The sequence below is a fragment of the Lactuca serriola genome, chromosome 9 (genome assembly GCF_051521515.1).
Source record: "Lactuca serriola cultivar US96UC23 chromosome 9, Lser_US96UC23_V15, whole genome shotgun sequence".
Classification (NCBI taxonomy): domain Eukaryota; kingdom Viridiplantae; phylum Streptophyta; class Magnoliopsida; order Asterales; family Asteraceae; genus Lactuca; species Lactuca serriola.
The window spans coordinates 141,770,033-141,787,169 of record NC_136416.1 but is presented as its reverse complement, the minus strand read 5'-3'; the positions used below and the strand labels follow the sequence as shown (position 1 = coordinate 141,787,169).

Below are 17,137 nucleotides of genomic sequence, written 5' to 3'. Positions count from 1 at the left end.
GGAGGAGATTCGAGCTGTGGGGGTGAGTGATGGGGGAGATATTGAGAGAAGAGAACACACTACATACATCTTCATCCACATCGATTGAAGGAGGAAGAGAGCTTGGTATCCGATCCCGATCGTACCCCGACAAAACACCGGAATCGGTGAGAACCCCCGACGAAAATGACGGAAAAGTACCTTCGTTCTTGAGGAAGAAGACAAAGAGGAATAATTACTCCTTATTTCTTGGTTTTTTCAGAGAGAGAGAGAGAGAGAGAGAGAGAGAGAGAGAGAGAGAGAGAGAGAGAGAGAGAGAGAGGGAGGGAGGGGGAGGGTGGGGCCCAATGTTTATTAATAATAAAACATTAAATTAAATAGAAAAAATATAAAAGAAGGGCATTTTAGTTTTTTCAGTTTTCCAAGGGACCAAAACCACAGTCAAACTAGGCCAAAATGACTACCAATCTAAAAAAGTCGTGGTTTGGACTAAAACCCCCAAAAAATACATACCACAGGGACCATTTTTGCAATTTTGTCTTTTTTTATTCAAATATTAAAAAAAATACCATTGCACATGCTTTGAAGTTAGATTTTATGAAAAATAAATAGTACATTGTTAATTTATTATTTAAAATTAAAACATAAATACATATACCACCTTTATTGATAAAAAAAAAGTTGCTATTTACTGTAACAATTCGGTACCCCATCAATTTCAATTTTCAAATCCACATTAATTGGGTAGTCATAATTTTTAGAATGACTAAAATAAAAATAAAAACGTCGGACAAAAAGTGAGATGAATCCGGGGACAAAAGCAGAAGAATCTTTTTGAAGGGGACTATCAAATGTGCCACTGTTGAGAGGGAAGAACCCAAGTTCCACCTTTTACCCCCAATCTTTTCTCCGATTTCGATGAAATGTTGTCTCAAAAATCCTCTTTTTCCCTCCCCAATTCGAAAATCATCTCCTCCAAACCCTAATTTCTACTAAATGTACATTTGTACTTTATAGCTTTACACGAATCTGTCAGATCTGTGGCATTTACATTTACTCATTCTTTTGATTTTCCGAAGTTTTTCTGCAACTCATTGGAGCCGCAGCAGCAAGAAAATGTCTGCAAATCGCAGTGGTAGTTATAGTGGCGGCCTTGTTGATCCCAGTAATCTGCATCTGAAGAAGGAGTTAACTCAGATTAGGAAAGCTGCTCGTGCTTTACGAGATCCTGGTACGACTTCCTCATGGCGGTCTCCCCTCAGTTCATCTAGATCCACCACCGCCGTTGCTGTAGCAGCAGCAGCGGCCGCTTCTTCTTCCGTCACCAATGCCCCAAGCAACCATTATAATCACCATTATAGGAACAACACTAGTTACAGTATAGAAGAAACCGATGAGAATAATGTTAACGACATCAGCAACAGCATCAACAACAATGTTAGTGGTAGCAGTAATAATAATAATAATAAAAATAGGAGGAAAGAGAAGAAGGTGTTTTTGTATAATTGGAAAACGCAGAGATCGGAGAGTGAGAGGAGCGCTTCCGTGACGGGGCAAACAGATGACACTACCAGAAGGCCAATACACCAACAAAGAGGAAATGTTGATGACGGAATCGGTGATTGTGATGAGAGTGTCGATGAAAGCTTGAGCGATGCCCGAAATGATGGAGATTTGAAGAGTGTTGCTGCTGATGATCACAGGTACGCATTGTCATCTTCAAAGATGTTCAATAATTGCAAAGATGCAACTAGTCTCACAACACCACCTGTTAGGAGGGCATCATTGATGAAGAAGAAGCCAAAGAAAACATCACATGCGTCTGCTGCTTTAAAACTTCAACTGCAGAGACAGCTAAGCCTAGTTGACCAATATGATGATGTTAATTCGGATGATATAGTTGTTAAAGGGTCCTCAGTGACATCACCATTGTTGTCAAGGCTCAAATCTTCAAAATTGTTGAGAGGTGGTAGTAGGAAAGACGATTCATCTTACTGTTATAGCACCCCAGCTTTATCCACAAGTTCTTTCAACAAGTATTGCATTAGGAATCCAAGCACAGTTGGATCATGGGATGCAACAACTGATGGAGATGAAGGATTAGGTTATGACTATGATGATGATGATGACGATGATCAGTTGGATCTACCAGGTCGCCATGGATGTGGGATTCCTTGTTACTGGTCTTCCTCCAAGAGAAGTACCCCAAAACGTGGTGGGGTTTGTGGTAGCTGTTACTCACCTTCATTTTCAGATACATTGAGAAGAAAAGGAAGCAGCATGTTGTGTGGTAGCCAAACCATGTACCATAGGCGATCATCAATAGGTGCTTACAACAAGAAGAGACATGTCCACAAATCTTCCCAAGGTCTTGTTCCATTGCTAACAAATGGTGCAGAAAGCAGAGATCGTTCATCTATTGGGACAGATGACGAGCTTTCAACTAACTATGGAGAGCTTGATTTGGAAGCTTTGAGTCGATTAGATGGAAGGAGGTGGTCAACAAGCTACAGAAGTCAAGAAGGCTTGGAGCTTGTAGCTGTAAATGGAGAAAGAGAAGGTGATTCTCCTTCATCTCTTGATAATATCAACTGCTACAGCCACAAGTATAAGCCTATGTTCTTTGAGGATTTGGTTGGGCAGAATGTTGTAGTCCAGTCACTTGTGAATGCTATCATGAAAGGAAGAATTGCTCCAATTTATCTTTTCCAAGGTCCACGTGGCACTGGGAAAACATCAACTGCAAGAATCTTTGCTGCAGCCTTGAATTGCCTTGCTACTGGAGATACAAGACCTTGTGGGATTTGCAGGGAATGTGCTGAGTTTATTTCAGGGAAGAGCCACGTCATCACTGAAATGGATGGATCCAATAAGAAAGGGATTGATAAAGTTAGATATTTGATGAAGAAACTTCAAATGAATGTGGGTCTTTCTACATCAACCTTTACAAGGCATGAGGTTTATGTTATTGATGAGTGTCACTTGTTACCTTCTAAATTATGGTTGGCTTTCCAGAAGTTTCTAGAAGAACCACCTCCAAGCGTGGTGTTTATCTTTATAACTACTGATCTTGACAATGTGCCACGTGCTGTTTTGTCAAGATGCCAAAAGTATCTTTTTAGCAAAATTAAAGATAGTGACATAGTTAACAGATTGAGGAAAATCTCAGTGGATGAGAATTTGGATGTGGAAGAGGATGCATTGGATTTGATTGCATTGAATGTAGAAGGGTCATTGCGAGATGCTGAAACTATGTTGGATCAGTTAAGTTTATTAGGAAAGAGAATCACCACTGATTTGGTGAATGAACTTGTAAGTATCTAATCTACTGGTTTCTTGATCCTTCTAACTTTTTAATCAAACTTTTTTTTGATTCTTTTGGAGTTGATTGTAGGTAGGAGTTGTCTCTGATGAGAAGTTATTGGAACTTCTGGAGTTAGCAATGTCATCAAACACAGCTGAAACTGTGAAAAGAGCCAGAGAATTAATGGAATTGGGAGTTGACCCTATGGTCCTCATGTCTCAAATGGCTACACTTATTATGGACATTATTGCTGGAACATATCAAGTAATTGAAGCTAGTGCTGACTCATTGTTTGATGGTAGAAGCTGTAAGTTCTCAACTTTTTTTCTTTATAAACCTTAATACTATGTGTATTAATATTTTATTATTATATTTTGATTATTATAACTGAAACTATGGATGATTGCACCATTCATCAGTGACAGAAGCAGAAATTGAAAGATTAAAGCATGCATTAAAACTTCTTTCTGAGTCTGAAAAACAATTAAGACTTTCAAGTGAAAGGTCAACATGGTTCACAGCAACCTTATTACAGCTAGGCTCAGTCCCATCAGCGGACCCCACTCCTTCCGGAAGCAGTAGAAGACAAAGCTCAAGGACAACCGAAGATGATCCATGTGCTACTTTCCGAGATATATATTTTCAAAAACAAAGGCAAGATTCCCAATATACCCCTCAAAAGTCTACCCCTATGTACCCCCCTAAACCTATTCGCCAAAATTCAGCTAGCCCAAAAGATACCCTTCTATCGATGAGGCAACTCATGAATGGGGATGCAATTGCAGCATCATCTGCCCCACATGATGATGATGATGATGATGATGATGATGTCATAATTGGAAATAATGTATCGAAACGTAGTAATTCAAATATATTGGATGATATTTGGGCACGTTGCATTGAAAAGTGTCATTCCAAGACTCTGAGGCAACTGCTTCATACTTATGGGAATCTGGTGTCGATTTCTGAAGATAAAGGTAATAATTAAGTTTCCATGTGCTTCAATTCATATCTCTATGTAGGATGCTATAATAAAACAAATAACCAGAAATATGTTATTTATAATTTATACAGGAATTCTTGTTGCTTATATTGTGTTTCGGGATAAAGATATAAAAAGTAGAGCTGAAAGGTTTCTTAGTAGCATCACAAACTCATTTGAAATGGTTCTCCACCGCAACATAGAAGTCAGAATCATATTACTTTCAGATGACGGGCCCACACCAAAACCCAATCCGGATTCCCTTCAAGAACCACAAAAGGGACCACGAGGAAGCTTTCATGATTCCGACGGAAAGATGTCCGGAATCATCAATTCCAGAGCTGCATCCCCACTTGTTGCAAAAGGGAGAAAGCCCCCCAAAACCGGGAATCCGGTCCAAAGAATAGAATCCATCATTCACGAACAGCGGTTAGAAACCGCGTGGTTACAAACTGCAGAAAAGGGCGGAACTCCCGGATCGTTGAACCGGTTGAAACCAGAACGGAATCAGGTTTTACCGCAAGATGGCGGGGACCACCAGCGGCAGATGGTGGCGATGGACCCGTTGTCACAGGAGAAATGGGAAGACGAGTTGACCCGTGAACTTAATCTTTTGAAGATAAAAGACGGAAATACCCTTTCGAAGGAACATATTGGGCGGCAGTATCCGATGTCACCGAGCTTGTTGCATGATGGCAGTTTAGGGGGCAAGTAAGTGGTTGACGAACTGTTTTTTTTTTTTTTTTTTTTTTTTTTTTTTTTTCTCATGTGAAGATAAAAGACCGAAATACCCTTTTACCAATTCTTATGGTTTTTGTTATACAGGGGATATGAGTCTGGATCAGGAGGTGGTGGTTGTTTCTGTTTTAACAAGAGGCGGAATAGGAGGGGGAAGGTAAACTGTTAGGTAGTGTTTGGTATGATGGAATTATGGAATGTGTAGCAGTAACAGTATCAGTAACAGTAACAGTAAACTATTATTTTGAACAGATGAAGCCCGGAACACCGGTTGGCCCACGAAGAGGAGCAAGATTTTTATTGTTTGGGGAGTGTGGAAAGTCAGGAAGGACAGATCACAGATCTAGAAGATGACTGTTTAAAAAAGTCAAAATTCCAATCCAAGGTCATAATATTTTCATAATTTAATGCTTCTTGTAGTTTGAGGAGGAGGGAGATACATGTAAAGTTTTAACAACTGGGATTTTCTGCATTTTTCCTATTTTTTTTTTAAATTTTATTTTGTGAGAAAAATAAAGGTGAAGACTGAAGAGGGACCATTCTTTCTTCACTTCCCTTTCAACTTGCACTTGATGTGGTATGCTTATTGGTAGTTGTTTTGAGTTAAATGCAATAAAATAACAACGAACTTTTATTGATTTATTTATTAATTTTTATGACATCTTAAATTTATTTCTTATTACGGCTTTATATTTTGAAAAATCTGATTAATCACATCAATGATTGTTATAATTAGTGAAAATAAAAGTATTGTCTTGATAAAACAAAAAGTTGAAAGTACAATGTTATAGTTGGTAGATTTTTTGAAAAGTAATGTCTCAATTAGAATTTTTTTTGAATGTATGATGCTCTAATAAAAAATGTAAGTAGGTATTATACAAATAAACAAAAGTATATTAATTCTTGTATTTAGTCTTTTTATGAAAGTGTAGAAAACTACTATTTGTATTTGTATTTGTAAAAAGGGAGAAATGCAAGAAATAACAGTGAACTTTTGAATAAATGTTGGCAATAAATCAATTTTGTTGTATAAATTAGCAAGAAATCAATTTTATGCATGAATTAATAAAAATAAAAAAATATAATAAATTAACGATTGTTGTATAAGTTGATAAAAAACCACTTTATTTGATTAAAAAATATATTATATAAAAGAGTCATTGGTAACTCATTCCGATATATTTGCACCGAAATTCGAGTTGTATAAAATGTCTTGGTCTCTTTAGATTCATGCCCAAAACCATGAATCACTTACGTTTTTGGAGTTTAGACTGCAAACATTAAGACGGACGTAGTCATAATATGTATATTTTTTTAAGGATTGGGCTGGACCAAAGCTTAAAAAAAGATTTGTTATCTACAAATAGAAATTTTAACCTAAAAATAAAACTAAATATTTTTAAGACAGTCAAAAAAGTTAATATTGTATTTTCATGGGGCTAAATGCAATAATAAACATACTTTCAATTATTTATATATTTACAGTACTAGGTTTAAAACCCGTATGTTATACGGGTTTGATAAAACAAAATATAAAATATAAAAGTTTAAACAAAAATTTATTTAAATTTGAAATTTGAAATTTAAAATTTGAATTTAAAAGGATACATATCTTAAATATTATTAAAAGAGAAACCTTATGACATTATTTTAAATAATCTGGACCATTGATTGTATTTCAATCTTATTTTTTCCACCCTTAGATCAAATTGCTGACATCATCTTTCCCATATGGAATGTATTTAATTCCAATAAATGCTTTCCAATCATCAATCAATAACTTACATTCGTTGAAATGGAATGTATTTAATTCCAATAAAAGCTTTTCATATTTTACATCTTGAATTTTCAGTTATGAAGATTTTAATATGGTCAATTTTAAAAACATATTACTAACAAGTCATTTCAATCAGGACCTTAATATCAACCATTAATATAAATCCGTTTATATTAGTAAACCATTAATATAAAATCTTTTTTTATTAGGAAATTATTAATACCGAAAAATCATATTCAAATTATCACATACATATATGATTGATCATTGAATCCGCGACTCACATTTATTTTCAATCGTTTCTTTTCTTCAAACATTCTCCTACAACATCGTTAATATTGCTTATAACTTCCATCATCATTCTCTGTTATAAACATTCGCTCTTGTGAGCTAGAAGGTCAGTACCTTCTTTCGCTTTTTATATTTTTTTCGATTATTTTTTGTTCCTATATCAAATGTATGTATTCATATATTTCGATTTTCTTTGTCACAAATTACATGAAATCAGTTAACTACTTTTTTGAAACTTTTCAAATAAACATAAAAAGATATTAGGTACCTTTAACAAAACAAAAATTAACTATCTTGGGAACTGACATTAATTACAAAAATGTTACTTTTATATATTAGAGATGATTATGATTTTTATTTTTTATTTTTATGTCATAAGAATCCGATTAATTTTGGCATGATTTTAAAATATCATTGAAATTATTATGTTTTTGTATATCATATCAACCTACTTTTTTATTTTTATATAGTAAAAATAAAATTTATTAATTTACACAACAAATATAGATATTTCAAATATTGTAATATTATTATACCTTACAAAATACAACTCTCTCCAAAATAAATTTTCGCCAGTAATTTCATCCATAATTTCAACAAATTTAAATTTGTATTTTCTTTATATAATTTTTTTTAATGATCCTGGTTTTTTTTCTCCAAAAGTATATCAAACATTTACGTCTTAGATAATGTTGCCCTATTATAATTATTATTTTCCAAAAATATATTCTTTTAATGAGGAATTTGATATAATAAAGGAAGTGAATGTTAATTAAAATGAGATATATATTCCATAATTATTACATGAGTTTATTAAAAAAAATTAATATCAAGGTGTAAGCATTAAACATTTTTAAAGTGAAATTTCAGAATACATACACACGATGATGTTGTACAATGAAATATAAAATTGAATAGACTGAAAAAAAACACTATTAAAGCAATCAATCTTGAAAATAACATAGTTATGAAAAATTATAAAGTAAGATAAAAATTATAAGATATTAGGAAATTTGTAAAAAGTACATTTAGTAAAAACGTTATGGTTATTAGAAAAAATAAGACCGTTAACATTAGTGAAAATACAATATATAAACTAAATTATCACAATAGTAATGAAATGTCATTATTTGATATTTTATATAATTGAAAGATATATCAAATTACATTGATGATATACTAAAATAATTCAAAGTTGCGCCAAAACGAATGCAAAGTTCTTGCGAACACTAAATAAATAAGAACAAACATAAAAGCTAACATTTATATTCATAATCAATTTAAAATAAACCAATCATGATTTAGAAAAGAATCTCCATTGATGATATACTAAAATTAAATTTGTATAACATTTAACATTTTATAAATTATATTACATAACTTTATTTGAATAAATGAAATAGTTGTCAATATTTAATGCAATAGGAAAAACGGTATATTGGTTGTCAATATATGTTTAAATTAGGTAACATTATTATGCAATGAACGTCTAATTAAAATGCTTATAAATATATAAATATCATAACTATATGAGACGAGAAAAATCGTTCAACTAATAAAACAAAAAATGATGTCTACAAAGAGATCTTTCAATGATTATATATATTTATCATTTCCAATGTATTTTCTACACATTTCAATAATACCAATAACCATATATTTTTTTTATAATCATTATACAATAACTATAAACGATTATATGTTTTTTATTCGTTTCCCGCGTTTAACGCGGACTATAATCTAGTTAAATACTATATTAGTAATAATATTGTAATTTATTGGTTATTTTCAATTAAGGCAATTATTAATTGAAGTGTAAATACGAAGTACTTACTAAGAAAGATAAAAAAAATATAAGAAAAATGACAAATGGAAAAAACATTTAATCAAAAATATCAAAAAATGACATGTGTCCAAGTTAATGATAAAGTGACATGTGGCAAAACTATTTCATTTATTAGGAAAGATATATTAATATTAATTTATCCATTTCTATCTTAATAACTGTTATTTAACAAAACTACCAAATTATAGTATTTTTAATCATAATTTCATTTAAAACAATTATAAAAAACAAAAACAACGTTAGAAACTTAGGATGTAGTATTTGCAATTTACAAAAAGTAAAATTACTGATATTGGGCTTCTATAGTGACCCCGACCCAGCCCAGCCCAGGATGGAATGGAGGGGGAAGCTGCAAACTGCAATTCTGCAACAGTTCAAACATCAAAGGGACTGAATTCAACCAAAAACAAAACAGCGAAGCAACGATCGGATCAATTGCTTGAGTCTTGAGAGAGAAATGGGGAAGGCACCATTAGGGCCAACTGGGGAATTCTTCAGGCGAAGGGATGCATGGAGGAAGCATCCGATGCTCACTAACCAGTTCCGCCACGCCACTCCTGGCCTCGGAATCGCCCTCGTCGCTTTTGGCGTCTACGTCGTCGCTGAAATTGCCTACAACAAGATAAATGCTCCTTCTCACACAACTTCTACATCTTCTCAATCTCACTGACATCCCTTTCCTCCATCAGGTCAATTTCTATAACCCCTCTATTCTTCTGCTCCTCTTTTGTCCTTCATTTCTAGGGTTTCTTACTTATTTGCTTTTCATGTCGTATTTGTTTGTTTTATTCGATAAATTAGCGGTTTGATGCGTTAAATTTTATGCTGTTGCAACATCCATGGATCAAAATATGGAGGTGTATCATGATTCATGAGCTTCTTAAGCGTTTGATATTATGTTCTTGGAAACTTTTTGCGATTTATTTTAGTTAAAATTTATCAGATTTCAGATGCTACGAATGATACCTCAACTACTTTGGTGTATAGAATCGAACTCTTGCATCTCTAGGATAGTAATCTGTCGTGTATCAAAATCACGAGTCTGGGATTATGCTTAGGTTTCTATTTTGGATTCACAAGAATCTCACAAATTATAAAGGGGAAAAGTTTGGAGTTGTAAACAGTGAAATTTGGGCTATAAAGGTTCTAATATTCAAGGACTAATCTAGTTGTTGGAACCTTAGTTGGTTTTCTTGCTTGTTGAGATGTGCTTCCATTACTATATGATGTGAAGCATAGACTTGTCTTCCAATATAGTCATTCTACTTGGAAGAGAGACCAAAAACGTAAAAAAAAAATCTCAATTAAGGACCAAAATTGCAAGAGAAATTTTTTGGGACCAACATTGAAAAAAAAGCTATGATCAGGGACCAAAAATGTAATTTATTCTAGAATGAAATGTGGTTGCATATTTTGTTTAAAAAAACCATGATGTTGCATAAATTGGAAAATAAAAAAGATGAAATGTCGTTGCATAAACAAGGATTTGACCCTATTTACTAATGCATTATATATGAAGTCATACATAAGTTATATATGAATTCAAAGCTCAAAATCCTATGTGCTGTTTGTTGTCGATTTATGAAGAGAAAGAAAAGCGTTTGATTTCTGATATTTTGTTTATTGTTTCACATTTTTTTTCCAGGTGTCATGAAGTATGCAAGATTTTACCATCCTTTATGTTTACGTATCGAATAAATTAAGCATTTATTACAATTGTAAGTCTATTTTTGTGTTGTAAAAGATACTTTGTTGGTTGTTTTTGATGATACCGTTAATGTTTGTTGTATTGCATTTTGAGTAAATTGGAATGTAACTGAGACCAACAAACACACAAAAAAAAATGTCGCACCAAAAAGAAAATAAAATTAAATAGCTCATGTTTTCAAAAAAAACCCATATATCTGAAAGAATAACCACAAAACCTATAAAAGAGATCCATCCATGTTACTGACCATCTACTGATGTTTAGCTGAAAGAATACCCACAATCATCTTAGTGGGACTAAATTGTTATCCAAAGATATAACTTCTTGCTTTGAAAAAGTTTAGTAGAAGTTGTGTAAAATTTTCCAAGAAAAAACAGAAATTTCGAAAACATATTTGGTTCATTCAGTTTTTCAAAGTTTTTTAAGAAAATAAAAATTTCAATTTTCTAAATTGTATGTAAATTTGAGAAATGAGTTTTATAGTTTTAAAAATTTCTAATATAGAAAATGAAAATTCAACCGTTTCCAAGCAAAGACATTTTCTAAAATTTTCATTTAAAATTGAAAATGAAAATTCAATTTTATTTTCTGAAAATATTTTTTAAAACAATTTTTCATAACCAAATGTATCATTAGTCACTCATCCAAAAATACCAAATAATGATGAATATAAAAAGGCAAATTTGAAAATGAACTCTTATAAAATACTCCATTCCCATATTAATAGTCAATATTTCTTTTGGTTTGTCCCAAAATAATATCCTATTTTAAAAAATAAATATATTTTTTTATCATAATACCCCTCGTTATTAGTTCAATTACCACTGAATTAAATACAATTACTATGAAATTAAATGCAACAAAATGATAAAATTATCGTTTCATTTAATAAAATTAATGGTAATTAATATTTTTTTAATCTTTATAAACAGTTATTTTGAAAGGGAAGGAGGATCATAAGTAACCTAGACACCAATTTTAAAGTTAAAGGTAATTGATTTACCGAAGTCCGAATATGTGACATATTAAAGGTAGAAGTAGAACCGCAGAAAGCTTCCATAGTCAATAAAAGGTGAAGGACTGTTTTGCTCATACACTTGATAATACAAGGGACCTTTGTGACAGAAAATGAAGGCCCCAACCTCGAACTTCTTTCTGAAGACAGATGTCACCACCTGGATAACAACTACCGTTAAGCGGTCGAAGGTCTAAAGTCTTAAGTTGGAATCTTCTGGATTTACTGCGGGATTCAAAGGAGACACGAAGCAAGCCGTAAGAAAATGGCGCCAAAGGCGAGCAAGAACCGTTCTCCACCGTCGGATCCTGACGGAATCTTCTCCGGAATGGTCGTCTTCCTCGTCGATAATGACGTCCAAAGACGTCGTTTAGAGGTTTCGGTTTTCTCTCCTTGCTGTTTAGATATATGTAAGGCGGTATCATGATTATAATCGAGTTTCTCTTGAAGATATGGAAGCAAAAGCTAGTGCAGATGGGAGCAATCATAGAAGAAGAAAAGTTGTCTAAGAATGTGACTCACGTCTTTGCGGTTAACTCCGACTCACTTCGCAAGAAATTTGGCCAGAAACTATCACAGCGCTTCAAAGGGGTACTACGTACATGACCTATTGATTATTTTCCGCAACCAAGTACATTGATCTCTTTCGTTTTCTTCATTGAAAAGTTGATGAATTAATGTTACTTATCACTCTTCATAGCGCAAATTGGAACACGGTTTGCTAAAAATCGGACATTCCAAATCATACTGAAAATGCATCTTTACCCAACTAAGTCGTGATCGAATGAAATCCTTGATTTTTTTATTAAAAAACAAAATAGTGTAAAACCTAGAAATCTTGAATTTTGGGGGAAATTCAAAACGACATAAGATAACCGCTATCGACCAGATTCATATAATCTGGAATCATGTTTATAGCAATATAGAATTTCCCAATAACAGGTGTTATGATATTCTGCAGATCATTCTTCGTTATCAGTGGTTGGAGGACAGCTTGCATCTAGGAAAGAAAGTTAATGAGGAATCATACACTATACATTTGGATTCATCCCAAAATCCCCCAAAAAACTCATCTAATGAGAACTCTATTAAACCCACTGATGTGAAAGAATCTAGTGACAATCAGTTACACCCCCATAAAAAGCTGAAATCCTCACCCAAAACCTCAGAAGGTTCTAGTTCAGAAATGAAGGACAAGTCATTAGATGAAAAGGTTCTTTTTTCTTTTGTTTCAGTATAGATTATGTTTATAAAATTACATGGCTTTTGTTTGTCACTCAGGTCAATGCACCAGATGCTTCGTTGCCATATCATCCTCCTGATTTAAATAGAAATATCACAGAAATATTTGGCAAGCTTATCAATATATATAGAGGTAAACTACTTTTGGTGCCATATTTTTCTTTTTGCTTTATGCAACATTGCTATGAGTTGTTTGGATGCACTTTCTGATGTGATTAAATTTAAATTCATTAGCTTTGGGTGATGATCGAAGATCTTTCAGCTATTACAAGGCGATTCCAGTTATTGAAAGGTTGCCATTTAAAATTGAAAGTGTGGATGAAGTCAAACATTTACCTGCTATTGGGAAGTCAATGCAGGATCATGTAAGTCAAATATGAACAATTTTTTCAATAGACATTGCATTGTAATAATCTTCTGATGATAATTCTTCTCTATTATAGATAAATGAGATTGTAACTACAGGGAAATTGTCCAAGTTGGAACACTTTGAGAGTGATGAAAAGGTGTTGAAAAATTTCTTCACTTTTCTCATTTTAGTTGTGATCTTAATTGTTTAAGTTTTACTTTTTAAAGTAAGAATTTACTCTTATGAAGTACAAAAACAATGAAGCCAAACGTTATTCTTAAGTATGAAAGGAGTTGCTATACTCTTAAGAAATGAAGTGAACTATTAATGTTACTAATCTGAAGATTTATATCACATTTAAGAAAATGGAATCAAAATCACTTTTTTTTTTTTTTTTTTCATAGGTAAGGACAATTAGTTTGTTTGGGGAAGTATGGGGGATTGGTCCAGCAACTGCATTGAAACTGTATGAAAAAGGACACAGAAGTCTGGAGGATTTAAAAAGTGATGACACATTGACAAAGTCACAGTGTTTAGGGTTGAAGTATTTTGATGATATCAAAACAAGGATACCACGTGATGAGGTATGGCTTTTGGTGTTATGAAAAACATAAAATTTTTGAAGATTATGAAAACTTGTTATAGCTGTATTCATGCATAGGTGCAAGAGATGGAGTGTTTGCTACAGAGAGCTGGAGAAGATGTTTTACCTGGTGTAAGTCTTATCACTTATGTTTTCCAATATTTCAAAATGTGTTAAAAATCAAAATATAAAAAATGAGAATATTTGTTTATGTCAGGTGAATGTTGTGTGTGGAGGATCATTCAGACGTGGAAAAGCTAGTTGTGGGGATATGGATATTGTGATTACACATCCTGATGGAAAAAGGTATCATCTTTACATTAATAATATTACTAGTTAATATTAGAATATGCATTTTTTTTTTTTACATTCTGTTTCTTTTTGACTTAATGGGAACAATCTGAAGAGCTATATATGTGTTTATTTTTATTTATTACTTGAGACAAATTGAATGACTGAATAGAGAAAGTCCTAAAGTCCTAAGTGTGCTTTATTCTTGTTAAAATATCAATATGATTTCAGTTGCTTTTGGTATGTGAGTTTATAATTTTTTTTTTAACAGTCATGTAGGGTTTCTACCCAAGTATGTAAATCATTTGAAGGATATGAAGTTTTTAAGAGAGGATTTGGTCTTCAGTATCCATAGTGAGCAGGTAACAGTTCATTTGGATTCCAATTCCTTTCAAAATCAGTGATGAATTGGAATTTACAAAATCCTTCAATTGATAGAATTCAATTCCTAGCATTACCGAATATGCCTCCTTTTGGATTCCAATTCCTTTCAAAATAACTAGTCTCTTTGCTTTCTTTGATGATTTTAATTTAATTCAGGGCACTGATTCTGGAGTTGATACATACTTTGGTCTTTGCACATATCCTGGTAGGGAGCTGAGGCATCGAATTGATTTGAAGGTACTTTGGTCTTTTTTATTTTATTAATATATATATTTGAAGCAACAGTAGTGAGAGAATTATAGTTGAAATGATGCAGGAGTTGGATTTGCTTATAATTTGTTTCTAATTTTTGTAGGTGTACCCAAAGGAAATATATCCATTTGGGCTAATTGCATGGACAGGGAATGATGTGTTAAATAGAAGGTATGTTAATTTCATTTACATGTTACATGACATATATCATATATCATACATCATATATCATATATGTATGTATATTCTGTTGATATTACTTTAGCCTAAAAGTGACCTTCACAACCTTTGGTTTTTTTTTCATTAACACCCATTGTTCTATTATTGGGCTAAATGCAAAAAATAGCAACGTACTTCACAACCTTTTTATTATAAGAATAAATGAAGGGATATTTACCAAAATGACCAAATCCTGAAATAGTTTTTCATTAATCAAAAAAACAACCACCAATTTTGCAATTGGTTAAAAAACTTTGAAATCCCTCCCCACCACATAAGCCTTAAAAAATTAAATTTAAAAACAAAAGTACAAAATTTGATGTTTTGGAACTGCAAGAACAATCTTAAAATAGAAATTGATTTCTTTTTAGGTTTTTTGTGGTGGGAGGTTTTTATTGAAATACTTCTTCAGAAAAAGCTGTTTTGCAACTACCTACTTTTAACATTAATGATCATTTTTGCTATTTCTTGAAAAGCTGTGATCAAGGAAATATCCCATAAATGAAAGTAGAATGCTATATTTAAAAGAAAAAAAAGTTGGAAAGTAAAATGCTATTTCTTGCATTGAGAGCCTTTTCTTATTTCCTTGTTAAAAAAAAAGATGTTGTTTAACATCTTCTTATGAAAACTGAATGCAGGCTGAGAATACTTGCGGAAAGCAAAGGATTCCGGTTAGATGACACAGGGCTTTTCCCTGCAACTCAAGGTTCTGGAGGGAAAAGGGTAATTAATTAATTAATACAACCAAAAAACTCTGTTTTATTTCTTAAATTAAACGTCAGTGACAGTGTAAACATAAATTTTTGAAAGTATAATGCCATCCATAATAACAAAAAAGTTGTTATTGCTTAAATTTTTGGAAGTGCAAAATTTTGAATGTAAATTAAATTTATTGTGCTACATGTGATGTTATGCAGGTTAGTGCTAGCACAAGTTTGAAATTTAACTCGGAAAAGGAAGTGTTTGAGTTTCTTGGATTCCCGTGGCTTGAACCGCATGAACGAAATATTTAATATTTGTGTCGACTTTGTAAATAGACAAATGGACTGTTTGTAATTGTATAAACTTTATTTTGCTACAAACATAATTAACAACATTAGCAAAATACATGCTTCTTATGGGATCAACCCTAGTTAAACAATCTGTTTGTGAATCATCTTTTGTTTGTCATTGTTATTACTTTCAAGACCCACACGTGTTTTCTCTCTAAATATGAATATGAATTTGATTTTTGATGAGAAATTAAACACTTTTATTGGTTCGTTTTACTTATACCTGTGTTGTATCTGATCAATTATGCAATGTACGTTCTTATAACCAGATGAATGGCCTCTTCAAAGTTATATTTATTCATCATCAAAATCTTACATAATATGGATGTCTGGATTGGTTAGAAAACAAGTTTGAAAAAGTAACTTTGTTTGAATGTAAAACTTGTGCTGCCCAAGGTAAAAGGCGTTTGGAAACAAAAGCTTGGGTTTCTGTCACTTCAATATATCTAAATTTAACAAGGGGCATATATGTCAATTAAGTTTAAAATTCAGTGGACTGATTAGAAAGGGCAATGTTTATCTGGTACTTTTGACGATATTATCGTTAAAAAAAATCTTAATTGTGTTGGTTGTTTCATGTTTGGCCTTTTTGGGCTGGGGCTATTTTGTCAATTTGCTTCGGCTATGAGGTCGCGTTAGAAGATTCCTTTCCTTCTTTTTGGTAAAGCTAATGCAAAAAGAAAAGCCCTTACTCTTTTGTTACGTTTACCACATTTAAACAAATAGTTTTAATTGTATTTATAGTTTTATAGTTGGGAAAATTGCATAAAAAACACCAAGTTTTATAAAAAATCGATTTTGACACCATGTTATTTTTTCATAGAATAAGACACTAAGTTTTCATAAAAGTTCGATTTCGACATTACATTTTCAATTTATTTCAATGTTGACCATTTGACCGGTCAATCCAGTTGCTAGCCAATATGACATGTTCGTGGAATTGGCATGACATGACGACGTGACATTTTTTGTGACATCACTTTTTGGGTGTCAAATTGGAAAAAAAAACATAGTATCAAAATCAAACTTTTCTGAAAACCTAATGTCTTTTGTGCAATTCGTCCTTATTATAACATAATAAACATGACTTGTTGCAGGGTTAGTGACCCATTGTGGGCAAGATTT

At 32.4% G+C, this 17,137-nt stretch overlaps 2 protein-coding genes and 1 pseudogene across 5 annotated transcripts; all 3 read left to right on the top strand.

Moving 5' to 3' along the window:
* Positions 1-786: 786 nt before the first annotated feature.
* Positions 787-5,645, top strand: STI (AAA-type ATPase family protein). 3 transcript variants are annotated; one of them, XM_079018579.1, is made up of 7 exons: positions 788-1,682; positions 1,755-3,291; positions 3,374-3,590; positions 3,703-4,260; positions 4,358-4,976; positions 5,091-5,160; positions 5,256-5,645. In XM_079018579.1, the coding sequence occupies exons 1-7, from the start codon at positions 1,096-1,098 to the stop codon at positions 5,355-5,357; spliced, it is 3,690 nt and encodes a 1,229-aa protein (XP_078874705.1). In that variant the 5' UTR covers positions 788-1,095; the 3' UTR covers positions 5,358-5,645. The 3 variants fall into 3 exon arrangements, with proteins under 3 accessions (XP_078874706.1, XP_078874705.1, XP_078874704.1); XM_079018580.1 differs by having other exon boundaries at positions 787-3,291; positions 5,091-5,172; XM_079018578.1 differs by having other exon boundaries at positions 788-3,291.
* A 3,643-nt stretch (positions 5,646-9,288) lies between these two features.
* Positions 9,289-10,706, top strand: LOC145075149 (NADH dehydrogenase [ubiquinone] 1 beta subcomplex subunit 3-B pseudogene; annotated as a pseudogene). The gene is made up of 2 exons (XR_013692354.1): positions 9,289-9,606; positions 10,563-10,706. The product of XR_013692354.1 is annotated as an NADH dehydrogenase [ubiquinone] 1 beta subcomplex subunit 3-B pseudogene (transcript).
* A 991-nt stretch (positions 10,707-11,697) lies between these two features.
* On the top strand, positions 11,698-16,116 carry POL{LAMBDA} (DNA polymerase lambda (POLL)). Its single transcript, XM_079022453.1, has 14 exons — positions 11,698-12,016; positions 12,091-12,231; positions 12,602-12,853; positions 12,922-13,015; positions 13,117-13,247; positions 13,326-13,388; positions 13,636-13,815; positions 13,893-13,946; positions 14,032-14,120; positions 14,377-14,467; positions 14,646-14,726; positions 14,845-14,912; positions 15,599-15,683; positions 15,878-16,116. The coding sequence occupies exons 1-14, from the start codon at positions 11,906-11,908 to the stop codon at positions 15,971-15,973; spliced, it is 1,536 nt and encodes a 511-aa protein (XP_078878579.1). The 5' UTR covers positions 11,698-11,905; the 3' UTR covers positions 15,974-16,116.
* Positions 16,117-17,137: the final 1,021 nt, after the last annotated feature.

Coding starts and splice junctions, on each gene's coding strand:
- STI (XM_079018578.1), top strand. CDS start 1,096: ATGTCTGCAAATCGCAGTGGTAGTTATAGTGGCGGCCTTGTTGATCCC. Junction 4,261..4,357: donor GTCGATTTCTGAAGATAAAG/GTAATAATTAAG, acceptor TAATTTATACAG/GAATTCTTGTTGCTTATATT. Junction 4,977..5,090: donor GATGGCAGTTTAGGGGGCAA/GTAAGTGGTTGA, acceptor TTTGTTATACAG/GGGATATGAGTCTGGATCAG.